This window comes from Erythrolamprus reginae, chromosome 2 (assembly GCF_031021105.1).
Source record: "Erythrolamprus reginae isolate rEryReg1 chromosome 2, rEryReg1.hap1, whole genome shotgun sequence".
NCBI classification, from domain to species: domain Eukaryota; kingdom Metazoa; phylum Chordata; class Lepidosauria; order Squamata; family Dipsadidae; genus Erythrolamprus; species Erythrolamprus reginae.
In genome coordinates this window covers 117,141,867-117,154,786 of record NC_091951.1, presented here as the reverse complement: position 1 = coordinate 117,154,786, position 12,920 = coordinate 117,141,867, and the positions used below count along the sequence as shown (strand labels likewise).

Here is a 12,920-nt window from a genome sequence, read left to right as displayed (position 1 = left end):
TCCACAAGAGACTAGAATTTGAAAAAGTTTTTTAAGTGGGCCATGCCCTTGGATGATCTCACCCAGCGGTTTCATGTAGATATTAAATAGCAGGGGGGAGAGGACCGACCCCTGGGGCACCCCACAAGGGAGAGACCTCGGAGTCGACCTCTGGCCCCCCACTAACACCGACTGTGACCGACCGGAGAGGTAGGAGGAGAACCACTGGAGATACATTGATTTAGAAAATGGTTCCAGTATGTTTTCATTTTGGCTAATTGAAGGTTACAAACAGAAAGGCAGGAGAGTTTTATAGTACAGATAGATTCTAGAAACAGATTTCATGTTTTTAACTCATAACACTACTTTTTCCAGTAACTATTATATTTAATCTTTGATTAATTGACAGAAATGTGAATAGGACTATTTTCTTTTTAAAAATCCAGTTCTCAATCAGATATATTCTGTTGAATGTATTATTTTTGATTGAACATAAAACATAGTTATGTTTAAGAAATAAGCTCGAAATGACCTGATTTTTATTCATTGTACTAACAGAATTTTTGGCAATAGATTTTTACATAATATTGCTGTTTTTTAAAAAATGTCCTTCTTTTGGAACAGTTTGTATGTATAGCCCAGCAGGACTACTGGCGTATATTGAACCATGTTGAAAAAAATACACATAAAGTGGAGGAAGAAGGAGAAATTGTTATGGTGAAAGAACATAGAGAATTAGACCGCAGTGGAACCAGAAAGGGACACATTGTCATTAAGGTAATCAAAAATGATATCTTACTAAGGATTCATTAATCTCCAGCTTTTGTGAAATCGTAAGATTGATTTTCAGGATAAATCTTGTTTCTTATCATAAAGGATTATTAAATAACTAAAAGAACCATATTACTAGATTTTATTTATTTATGTAAACTACTTAAGGGCTGCCAAATATTTAATAACTCTGAGTTTACAATTAAAAAATAAAAATACTGAGAAAGAAAAAGATGTACAAGTGGCCTAAAACAGACATTTAAACAACAATAACAACAGAATCACACAACAGGGGCTTCACACACCTGTGTGAATAGTCAGTCTTTAATATTAATATTAAATTAAATATTTAATATTAATATTTAATATTAATATTAATTGGATTTCTATGCCGCCCCTCTCCGAAGACTTAATAATTTCCTGAATATGGTGGGAGCTATCCAAATTTCTTGGAGGATATTATTCTAGAAGCAGGCACACAATAGAGAAGACACATTTCTTGAGTTGCCCTACATCAGTGGTCCCCAACGTTTTTTCCACCAGGGACCAGTTTCAGCAAGACAATTTTGCTATGGCCCGGTGGGAGCGGAAAGGGGTGTGGTTGGGGGCGGGATTAAGCATGGGGGTGCTGGTCCTCCCCACCCCTCTTTACCGCCATCGCTCTATGGCTGGCAGAACCTGCCTCCCAAGCCCTCGTGCCCAGCGGGAGCTAAGCGCTGGAGAGAGGGGGTCAGGCTGGCCCTCCTGCCTCTCCCCAGCCAAAAACGCAAAAGCGCCCCGCGGCAGAAGCCAAAAGAGGCTTGAGCCTCTCGGTCCTTCCCGACCCTCTGTCCCGTCCATCGTCCTGTGGCTGGCAGAACCTGCCTCCTGAAGCCTCTTGCCCGGCGGGAGGCGAAGCGCTGGAGGGAGGGGGTGGCGGCATGAGGGCCGGCAGCTGCTGACTCCACGGACCGGTGCAACATGCCCCGCGGCCCGGTACTGGTCCGCGGCCCGGTGGTTGGGGACCCCTGCCCTACATGACACTGCTTGATCAATGGAACCCCTGATCTACTGTGTACAGTCTCACCAGTTTGCAGGAGATTGGGTAGGTGGTTTATTAGATAGGTGGTTTATCCGGAGATACTGTAGTTGGTTTTTCAGATAAACCACCTATGCCTTGAATGACTTTATAGAAGATAACGAGTATCTTGAATTGTATACATAAGCTTACAGTTAACCAGTGCAGCTTTACCTGTACTCACTCCTGCATTCAAGAGCAGCTTTAACTTCCTAGAAGTTTTCAAGAGCAGTCCCATAGAAAGTGCATTAAACTGGTCCATTCACGAGGGGACTATGGTGACTATTTGAAGGGTCTCCATTCCAGGAAAGAGTGGAACTAATATACTGGGTGTACATGTGCAAAAGCCCTTTGGCCAATGCTGTCATTTGAAATGCGAGTCCAGGATGACCTCCAGTTCATACAGCAGTCTTGAATCGGGAAATGCAATCCCATGGGGTATTCTCATATCTAAGGAGACTCAAATAACCAGAGCCATATAGTCTTGTAAGATCGAGTCTGAAATCTATTTGCTTCAAAAACTCACACAGACAGGACTTCAGTAGCATTACTTGCTTGGTCCAGAATCAAGACCTAACGTAAGCCAATGGATATAAACCAATGTGTGATTTACATCTTTCTTTAAACATTTATATAGCCACCTGATATCTAACTCTGGATTACGCAACAGTTTCATGTAAAAAAAGAGGCAAGAGTATTGAAATGTATTGTTGCACTCCATAAGTGAGGGTCTCTGGCCTCAGTCACTTCCCCTCTATCAATAGTGATTTGACACTGTCTTCCAAAGAGAGACCCCTGGAAAATGGGGTCCCTCAATCTCAAACTCCACAGCCAGCCCAAAACGATATCATGGTTGATTCTATCCAAAGCAGCTGAAAAATGATCAGTAGTCTAATGGTAATATCTTCAAAACCAGATCACATTGCAATTGCCCTGAGACTAAAGGCAAATGCAATTGTTTGACACACATACCCCAAGTAATGCATTCAGCCTTCTATTGTTTGGGACAATCCGTGATTACCATAAAGGCCATAAATTTCTAACATGACTGTAACTCAACATGACAGGGTAATAAATTGAAGTCTCCAAGGATAAGCAGTTTTGGAGTTGCCTATACCAGCCTGACAAAGGAATTATTTGATTCATTGATATATAAAAGGAATTTAGTATTTGACTGTAGAAATGGTATGAATTATAATGCTAAATAAATATCTAGAAAACTTGTACAATTAAATGTTTATTTCTAGTATTTATTAGTAAGATTTAGGAATAAAATGAGTTATTATAACTTATTATATTGACGTGGTCTTTGGCTAAGTTTCTAATATCTTGCTGATGTTAAATAAGACATCCCTGTTGTTACCTGGGCACTTGAAAAAAAATAACAGCGAGTATATTTCTTTTCCCAAAAAGGAAGATAATATAGGTTTTCTGTTCTGATCCCTCCAAACTCTCCATTTTGTATCTTCTTACAGTGAGTGCTAGGTTAAGAATCTTGCTTCTCATACCCAGCTATTAAAAAATAATTGTGGCTAGGTTAGAAATGCATTAGTGATGCATCAGAAATTGAAATGTGGTAGTTACCACATTTAAGTGCACGGGTGAGAAAATAATGGTAGAGTGGCAGGCCAAAGTCTCTAACGAAATGATGGTTTATCATGAAGTAGTAACAAAGGAAAGCAAATATTTATAAGGAAGGATTTTAATATGAAAAAATTGGAGGATAGGTGGTAAATGTTGTTTTAGCATAAAAATTTATGAATTACACTTAGGAATCGAATTTATGTGTCACTATCTCTTATTGTATCATGGTTGATAATACTACAGAATTGTCAGGAGATTGACTGCAATCTCTTTGTTTTTAAGGCTACACCTGAACGCCTCATTACGCATTTAATAGAAGAGCACTCTATTGTGGATCCAACTTACATTGAAGACTTTTTATTAACATTCAGAACATTTTTGTCAAGCCCTCTGGAAGTTGGAGACAAACTTTTAGAGTGGTTTCAGGTTGACAGTCTCAGGGACAAGGTTGGTTCCTAAATTAGACATTACTGATTTGATTTTTCTAATTGTCATATGTTTGAAATAAATGTTACTTTTACTGTTGAAAACTAGTTGAACTTTTTGCTGCACCTTATTGTATGTGTTCTCCGAAGTACAGTGATACCTCAAGATACGAACCCCTCGTCTTACGAACAACTCGTGATACGAACCCGGGGTTCAGAAAATTTTTGCCTCTTCTTACGAACTTTTTTCTAGTTACGAACCGGTGTTCGGAGACTGCTGGGAAGCCGCGCGGCTGTTTTAAAAGGTGACAGCCGGGCGGCGGGGTTTCCCAGCACCTCCCCAACCCCGAACCCGGACGTTCGGCACAAGTTCGGGGTTGGGGGGGGTGCTTGGAAGCCCCCCAGGCCGGCTGCGACCTTTTAAAACAGCCGCGCGGCTTCCTAGCTGTCTCCTGAAGCCGAACGTGGAAGTTCGGCTTTGGCGTTCGGCTTCAGGAGACAGCTGGGAAGCGGCGCGGCTGTTTGAAAAGGTCGCAGCCGGCCTGGGGGGCTTCCCAGCACCCCCCCAAATCCCGAACCCGGGTTCGGGGTTCGGGAGGTTGCTGGGAAGCCCCCCAGCCCGGCGGTCACCTTTTAAAACAGCCGGGCGGCTTTCCAGCAGCCTCCCGAAGCCGAACAAACCCGAACTTCCGCGTTCGGCGTTCGGAGGCTGCTGGAAAGTCCTACTCCCCCCCCCAGCCAAAACCCCAAAGCCTGTTTGCTGCCACACGATTTAGCCAGGACAGGAGCGAAGTGACGTGGAGGAATGGGGAGCTGAAACCGGGCGGTTTCAGCTTTCCATCCCTTCACGTCACTTCGCCGCTAAATCGTGTGGCAGCAAACATGCTTTGGGGTTTTGGCTGGGGGGGAGAAGTAGGACCTTCCTAACTCCCTCCTCCCCAGCCAAACCCCCAAAGCATGTTTGCTGCCACACGATTTAGCGGCGAAGTGACGTGGATGGATGGAAAGCTGAAACCGGGCTGTTTCAGCTTTCCATCCCTTCACGTCCCTTCGCCGCTAAATCGTGTGGCAGCAAACATGCTTTGGGGATTTAGCTGGGGGGGAGAAGAAGTAGGACCTTCCTAACTCCCTCCCCCCCAGCCAAACCCCCAAAGCATGTTTGCTGCCACACGATTTAGCGGCGAAGTGACGTGGATGGATGGAAAGCTGAAACCGCCCGGTTTCAGCTTTCCATCCCTTCACGTCCCTTCGCCGCTAAATCGTGTGGCAGCAAACATGCTTTGGGGATTTGGCTGGGGGGGAGAAGAAGTAGGACCTTCCTAACTCCCTCTCCCCCAGCCAAACCCCGAAAGCATGTTTGCTGCCACACGATTTAGCGGCGAAGTGACGTGGATGGATGGAAAGCTGAAACTGCCCGGTTTCAGCTCCCCATTCCTCCACGTCACTTCGCTCCTGTCCTGGCTAAATCGTGTGGCAGCAAACAGGCTTTGGGGTTTTGGCTGGGGGGGAGGGAGTTAGGAAGGTCCTACTGCTTCCTCCCCCAGCCAAAAACACAAAGCCAAGCAGCCTCCAGCCGCCAAAGGAGCCTCCTGATTCTCCCCGCTTCTCTGTCCCGCTCATTACCCGTGTCCGGCAGAAGCTGCTGCCTGATTGCTCTTAGCCGGCGGGATGCAAAGTGCTGGGGTGGGGGGGTGTCCTGACAGCCCCCCCACCCCAATGCGAGCGGCGGGGAGTCACCCATGGCTGGCAGAAGATCGCTCTTGCTGACCTGATGCCTCGCGGTGAAGCCGGGCAAGAGCGATCTTCTGCCGGCCATGGGCGACTCCCCGCCGCTTGCCCATGGCCGGCAGAAGATCGCTGTTGCCCGGCTTCCCCGCGAGGCATCAGGTCAGCATTCTGGATGGGTGGGCGGTGGGCGAGGATGGGGGAAGCCTCGTGGGGAAGCCGGGCAAGAGCGATCTTCTGCCGGCCATGGGCGAGCGGCGGGGAGTCGCCCATGGCCGGCAGAAGATCGCTCTTGCTGACCTGCTGCCTCGCGGGGAAGCCGGGCAAGAGCGATCTTCTGCCGGCCATGGGCGACTCCCCGCCGCTCGCCCATGGCCGGCAGAAGATCGCTCTTGCCCGGCTTCCCCGCGAGGCAGCAGGTCAGCATCCTCGGCGGGCAAGCGGCGGGGAAGCTGGCGGCTGTGGCAGCTGCTGCAAGAGGCTTCCCCGCCTCCTCAAAGCAGCCTCCCAAACCCGAACTTTCGCTGAGAAGCCCCGCCGCCCGGCTGTCACCTTTTAAAACACCCAGGGGGCTTCTCAGCAGCCTCCCAACGCCGAAGCCCCCAGGCTGTTTTAAAAGGTGACAGCCGGGCGGCAGCGTTTTTTTGCGGGTTTTTTTTGTTGTTGCACGGATTAATTGACTTTACATTGTTTCCTATGGGAAACAATGTTTCGTCTTACGAACCTTTCGTCTTACGAACCTCCTCCTTGCACCAATTAAGTTCGTATCATGAGGTATTACTGTATATTGAGAGATTTTAACAGAAACAAATTCTATGCAATTATTCATGCTATGCTATCAAAAAGTATCATCCCAAATTAAGTTTATTCTGGCTGGTCTTAATTTAAATAAACATATTTCAATCTAATTGGAGGGTTGGAGTTGTTTTAAAAAATATGAACATTCAAAGTGGACATACAGTATTTTGTATTGTAAAAAAAACAAGCAATGAATAATAGATTGGTTGGATTTCCTTCTGATCTTTGTAATAGGCTATACCAATCCTGGATAGAAAAAAAGTAGTTCATTGTCCCTCATTTACATCAGATGGACACTATATGTATAAACATTGTTTTAAAAGGTGGAAGGTCTTAAGCATAAAACGTATCAGGAAAGACTTAATGAACTCAATCTGTATAGTCTGGAGGACAGAAGGAAAAGGGGGGACATGATCGAAACATTTAAATATGTCAAAGGGTTAAATAAGGTTCAGGAGGGAAGTGTTTTTAATAGGAAAGTGAACACAAGAACAAGGGGACACAATCTGAAGTTAGTTGGAGGAAAGATCAAAAGCAACATGAGAAAGTATTATTTTACTGAAAGAGTAGTAGATCCTTGGAACAAACTTCCAGCAGACGTGGTTGGTAAATCCACAGTAACTGAATTTAAACATGCCTGGGATAAACATATATCCATCCTAAGATAAAAATACAGGAAATAGATCATGAGGTCTTTTTCTGCCATCAGTCTTCTATGTTTCTAAAAATTTACTAGTTGATGTACTTGAGAAATTGTAAAGACATAAATAATGTTGATTTTGTGTACAAAGCTATTGTAGTTCAAAATCTGCAGGAACATTTTATGACTGGGTATTTTTTGCTATTGAAGAATGTTTTCCTAGCCTTTGAACTCATTATCAGGATCACGGCATTTGGAAGTTTGGGTATTTAAAATGTTTGAAAGTTGCAAGAAAACATCCATAAATCTACAATATTTTCAATTTGAAATAATATTTATTTACAATTTTTCTGTTTAATTTATGTATTTAATCTTTTCCCGGAGTGTCATAAATTATAATTTTTAAATTCTGTGAGGGCTGCTCTCAAACCCTTTTGAGACTACATGGATCCTTAGGTCTCTAGGGGTTACTGTATTGATTTTTTTCCTTTTTTAAAATTTGTAATTTAAAGATTTGATAAACTCATAAAATGAAATGTTAAACAATTTAAGCATTGTTTTATTTAGAAATATCAGTAGAATTATACTGAAATGTCAACTTACATTTGTTCCTAGGTTACCCGAGTTGTACTGCTATGGGTGAATAACCATTTTAATGATTTTGAAGGAGATCCAGCCATGACAAGATTTTTGGAAGAATTTGAAAAAAATTTGGAAAATGCGGTAGGACCCGATATAAACTATTATATATTTTATATCTTCTGAGACTTCTTTAAAAATAAAAAAACCCTGTTCAAAACATTTTTAGAAGGGTGTCCTACAAGTTAATCATATTTGTGTTTTGAATGTCATTCAGGAAAGTATATATATTTAAGCCCAAATTGTTGGAATTTACATCACAGTTTTGGCAAATAACCCAGAATCAAGGTCATCAGTCCTGTTCAATCCGAGTATTACACTGAATAATTTGACTGTTCTTCACTATGGTCTGATTCACAATGTGGTATTTTATGCCTATACAAAGCTGCATTCCAATTCTTTTTAAGAGCAGACAGATTTTTGGTGGGAATCTTGTGGTTCATGAGTACTACAGGATGGTGGACAGGGCTCCACTCTTCTTAATGTTTCTTCAATTGATCATTTGCTCATTTGTTAATTTTGGGTATTGAAAGATCTCTCCAATCTTTTAATCTGTATAGAGCTGTTTAATTCCAAAGAAACTGACCATTGTTCTTGATATTCCAAGGCGGGTGGGAATCTTTACCCATTGTTTTTCTAAATTACTATGAGCCAATTAAGCAGTTCCTACTTTAAATATTGTAATCAGTCCACAAGAACCATGGGGCTGAAGTTACACAAGGCAGCTACCTGGGCTCAGACTTCAATTTGTATTCAACACTATTTATGGGCCCCCAGTCCCAAAGAGCTGTAGACTTTGGAACAGCTGTTTTTAATTCATGTAATAAGATAGATATTTATCCATAAATCTGGATGACAAAGACCAATGAGAATTGGTTCCTTATTGGAGTAGCTTATGTTTGCCCTCCCCCCCTGCCTACTTGCTATTAAAATTTCTTCCAAGGGTTCTGTCATTCTTAGAAATTGGCAAGAATAGTCAGAGTTCTGCCTAATCATGATTGATATCCAGAATTCCTATCAAAAATCTAGAACACAGGTGTCAAACTTTAGGAGTCATGTTGCTTTCATGTGATGTTTTGTGAACTTTTTCTTATATGCAGAGGTGGGGTGGGTGTGGCCTGTATGAGATGCATCCAGCCCGTGGGCTCCCAGTTTGACACCCCTGATCTAGAAAGTTTTGAAACTGCAAATTTAAAACTCCTATTTGTTAATTCACTAATCTCCCATCAGAGAATTTCAATCACAGTTGAGTATTAATGGTTATATAAGCTCCTACTTCATAATTAGGCTTTCATGTTGTTTAGATGTAAGAACAAACATTCATGTTTGCTTGTCTGACCATTTACAGAAAATGAAAGGACATCTCAGGTTATTAAATATTGCCTGTGCCGCAAAAGCAAAGTGGAGACAAGTCACCTTGCAAAAGCCTTCTAGAGATTCACCACTTTTCTTCAGTCTTCTTGGAGGGAGCGAAAAAGGTTTTGGTATTTTTGTAGAGTCAGTGGAATCAGGAAGCAAAGCAGCAGAAGCTGGGCTTAAACGTGGTGATCAGGTGAGTTTAAATTTTAAGTTACATTTTTAATCTATTTTGTTAAGTGACACATGGATAGGCATATACATTCAGCTGAATATACTGACCAAGACATTTTCTGTTGGTTTCAGAATGCCCCTGTCCCCCACAATACATTATTATCCTTCCAATCATAACTAGAAAACTTCGTTAAACTGTGGCTTTCATTTCTTAGCAAAGCCAGACTATTAGATCTCTTTCTTATGTGTACTGATCAGGAACGTGCAAATATACAGCAACAACAAATCCTGGTTCACAGCTAGACATAAACAGTTATGTCATTTCAGCGAGGAAGCCTATAGAAAAGGTGATAAAATGCTGTACAATCAAACCAGAAATGTATTAACAAGGGTGATCAGAGCAGCAAAAAGAAGGTACTCTGAAAAGCTAAAGAATCAGTTCTCAACAAATGAGCCAGCAAACATTTGTAAAACTCTTAAAAACATTACTGGTTATGGCACACCATCTTTCCAGGCTGAAAGAAATCAACAACTGGCAGATGACCTGAACATGTTTTATTGCAGGTTTGAAAGGAAACTACAGCCACCTATCTCCACAACTTCCATCCTAGATACACCAACAACACCCAAGCCTCCTGCAACTCCTGACCCTATCTCAGATACATTAACAACAGACAAAACTCCTATACCTGACCCCAAACCATTGGGTTCACAATCCCTAGTGATCACCGAAAAGGAAGTGCATGACCTATTTCACAGACAAAATCCAGGAAAAGTTCCAAGCCCAGACAAGATAACTCATTCTTGCTTAAAAGTCTGTGCTGAACAAGTGGCCCCCATCTTTACCCGAATCTTCAATAAATTGCTAGAGATGTGCTATTTTCCTTCTTGCTTCAAATGCTCTACTACCACCCCAGTACCGAAAATGCCCACCATCAAGGAACTGAACAAATACAGACTAGTTGCTCTAACACCTGTAGTTATGAAAACCTTTCAAATGCTAGTATTGTCCTATTTGAAGACTATCACGGATCCACTGTTAGACCCCCTGCAGTTTGCATACTGAACAAACAGATCAACTGATGATGCTATTAATATGGCTCTGCACTACATCCTAAAACATCTTGAATCTCCAAAGACCTATGCAAGAGTCCCCTTTCTAGACTTTAGTTCAGCATTCAATACTATCATTCCAGACACTCTTCTAACTAAACTGAACTAGCTAGTGGTAGCATAAGTTTCCTAACAAACAGGGAGCAACAGATGAAGCTAAGCAGAATCACATCAGATACCTATACAGTAAGCAACCCTCAAAGGATGTGTGCTCTCTCCACTTCTCTCAATGGCTGCATCTCTAACGATCAGTTAGAGATGCAGTCTGTTAAACTACAGAAGTTTGCAGATGACACAACAATGATCAGCCTGAGACAATGATGAATCCACATCAGTTGGGAGCTTGGACAACTAACCTTGTGGTGCGACCGGAACAATCTGGAACTGCATATACTCAAAACCATAGAAATAATGGTAGACTTTAGCAGAAACCCGCCCACACTTCTACCTCTTACAGTACCGGACAACATAAGTATCAACAATAGAGACCTTCAAATTTCTAGATTCGACCATATCGCAAGATCTAAATGATCACCTAACATTAAAAATGTCATCAAAGAATATTCTTTCTGTGCCAACTCAGAAAGCTCAAACTGCCCAAGGAGCTGCTGATATAGTTCTACAAAGGAATTATTGAGTCTGTCATCTGCACCTCTATAACTGTCTGGTTTGGTTCTACAACCTAACAAGACAGACACAGATTTCAGAGGATAATTAGAACTGCAGAAAAAATAATTGCTACCAACCTGCCTTCCGCTGAGGACCTGTATAGTGCATGAGTCAAAAAGTGGGCTGTGAAAATATTTACAGACACCTCACATCCTAGATACAAACTGCTTCAACTCCTGTCCTCAAAACGATGCTATAGAGTACTGCACACCAGAACAGCTAGACACAAGAACAGTTTTTCCCGAATGCCATCATTCTGCTAAACAAATAATTTGCTCAACTATTTATTAATTCTGCATTACTATTAATCTTCTCATTGTTCTCTTCACCCATCTCCTCCCACAAATGACCATGACTGTAACTTTGTTGCTTGTACCCTTACAATTTATATTGACTTGTTCCTAATATGATTTGATTGCTCATTTGTACCCAGACTATCATTAAGTGTTATATCTTATCATTCTTGATGAATGTATCTTTTCTTTTATGTACAATGAGAGCATATGCACCAAGACAAATTCCGTGTGTATCCAATCGCACTTTTGCCAAAAAAAAATTCTATTCTATTCTGTTCTGAGAAAAAAATAAAGAAAGAACAGAATCTGATGATGTTTAAGATGAATAAAAGTTATCAAGTACTAAAGTATTTGAGAAGAATGGTGTCTTACAGGCTTAACTTGTTTATGTTATTCTATAGGTAATGGAAGTAAATGGGCAAAACTTTGAGAACATTACATTTTCAAAAGCTACTGAAATCTTGAGAAACAATACTCATCTTTCCATCACTGTAAAAACAAATATTTTTGGTGAGTATCTTGCAGAGATGTTGACCAAGATCCTAAGTGCAGTTAATTTTTTTTTTTTTTAAATTCCTTGGAAGAAAGGGACTCAGTTTTTAAATGATAAAATATATGTAGGGAACTTTCTAATCCAATACAATAGATATCATAGCAGTAAAGACTGCAAGCTGTAAACAGCCTAATTCACAGGCTTGCTGTGATAAGGACCACACTTTTTAAAAAAACTGGACTGGCATACAGTAATTTGAGCATGAGTTCAGAAATATATTTTTCCTTTATGTACTTCCATTATAGATGTGTACTGTATACATTTCACATTGTATACACGGCTCATCTGCATCATCTTCATCATTGTCTAGAGCAGAGGGTGTCAAAATCAATTTCATTGGGCCACATCCGGGTTGTGTTTGACATCAGGGAGCCAGAGTGGGCATGGTCAGGGTGGGCATGACCAGCTTGATGTCAGGGGTACCTGTGGTGGCCTGGTCACTCTGCCAGTGAAAATAGGCTGGCAAGCTGTTTTTGGCTGCAACGGCATCCTGCAACCCTCTGCCAGTGAAAACAGCTTGGGAGGGCCCTCTTAATCTTTTTTGCTGGCAGAAGATTGCAGGAAGCAATCGCAGCTGAAAACGGATCTTGCTAACCAGTTTTCTCTTGCAGAGGCATCATGGGCGGGTCCTTTGCTGCTTCTAGGGCAGCCATGCGAGCCAGATCTAAGCACCCCATGGGCTGGAAACCCCCCCCCCCCCCCCCGGTTCTTGAGTTTGACATCCCTGGTCTAGAGCAGTGGTCACCAACATTTCTGGCACTGTGAACTGGCAGTGGTGGCAGAAAAGCGGCAGGAGGGTGGAAAGGGGGATTGTTCCATGCACATGTATGCCACTTTCACAAATGCAGCTTTGGACACCATTTCTGCGGCTCAGTTTCAAACTGGCTATGGCCTGGCATAGGGCTGCAGAGTGGGGGTTAGGGACCCTTGGCCTAGAACACTTTTAGGGAGGGCAGAACTAAAGCATTGTGGAAAGAATTTAAAGTATGAGGTTTAAGACACCTATTTCACTCCTTCAGTCTCCCTCTTCAAAATTATGAATTCTCTCGTGGTTCTGTAAGCTATGAAGTTACTACTACTATTATAATAATAATAACATCTTAATTTTTTTGACTAATCTAATCTAGCTTAATATAACATC

General features: G+C 42.1%; 1 protein-coding gene across 4 annotated transcripts in view; it reads left to right on the top strand.

Annotated features, from left to right (window-relative positions):
• RAPGEF6 (Rap guanine nucleotide exchange factor 6) overlaps nt 1-12,920 on the top strand; it is a 180,495-nt gene that overhangs the window by 120,262 nt on the left and 47,313 nt on the right. For all 4 annotated transcript variants that reach the window (XM_070739274.1, XM_070739273.1, XM_070739276.1 and 1 more), the window contains exons 11-15: nt 604-756; nt 3,674-3,838; nt 7,595-7,702; nt 8,967-9,170; nt 11,628-11,736. In XM_070739274.1, the coding sequence (XP_070595375.1) occupies nt 604-756; nt 3,674-3,838; nt 7,595-7,702; nt 8,967-9,170; nt 11,628-11,736 (739 nt within the window). The remainder of the gene's footprint in view (nt 1-603; nt 757-3,673; nt 3,839-7,594; nt 7,703-8,966; nt 9,171-11,627; nt 11,737-12,920) is intronic.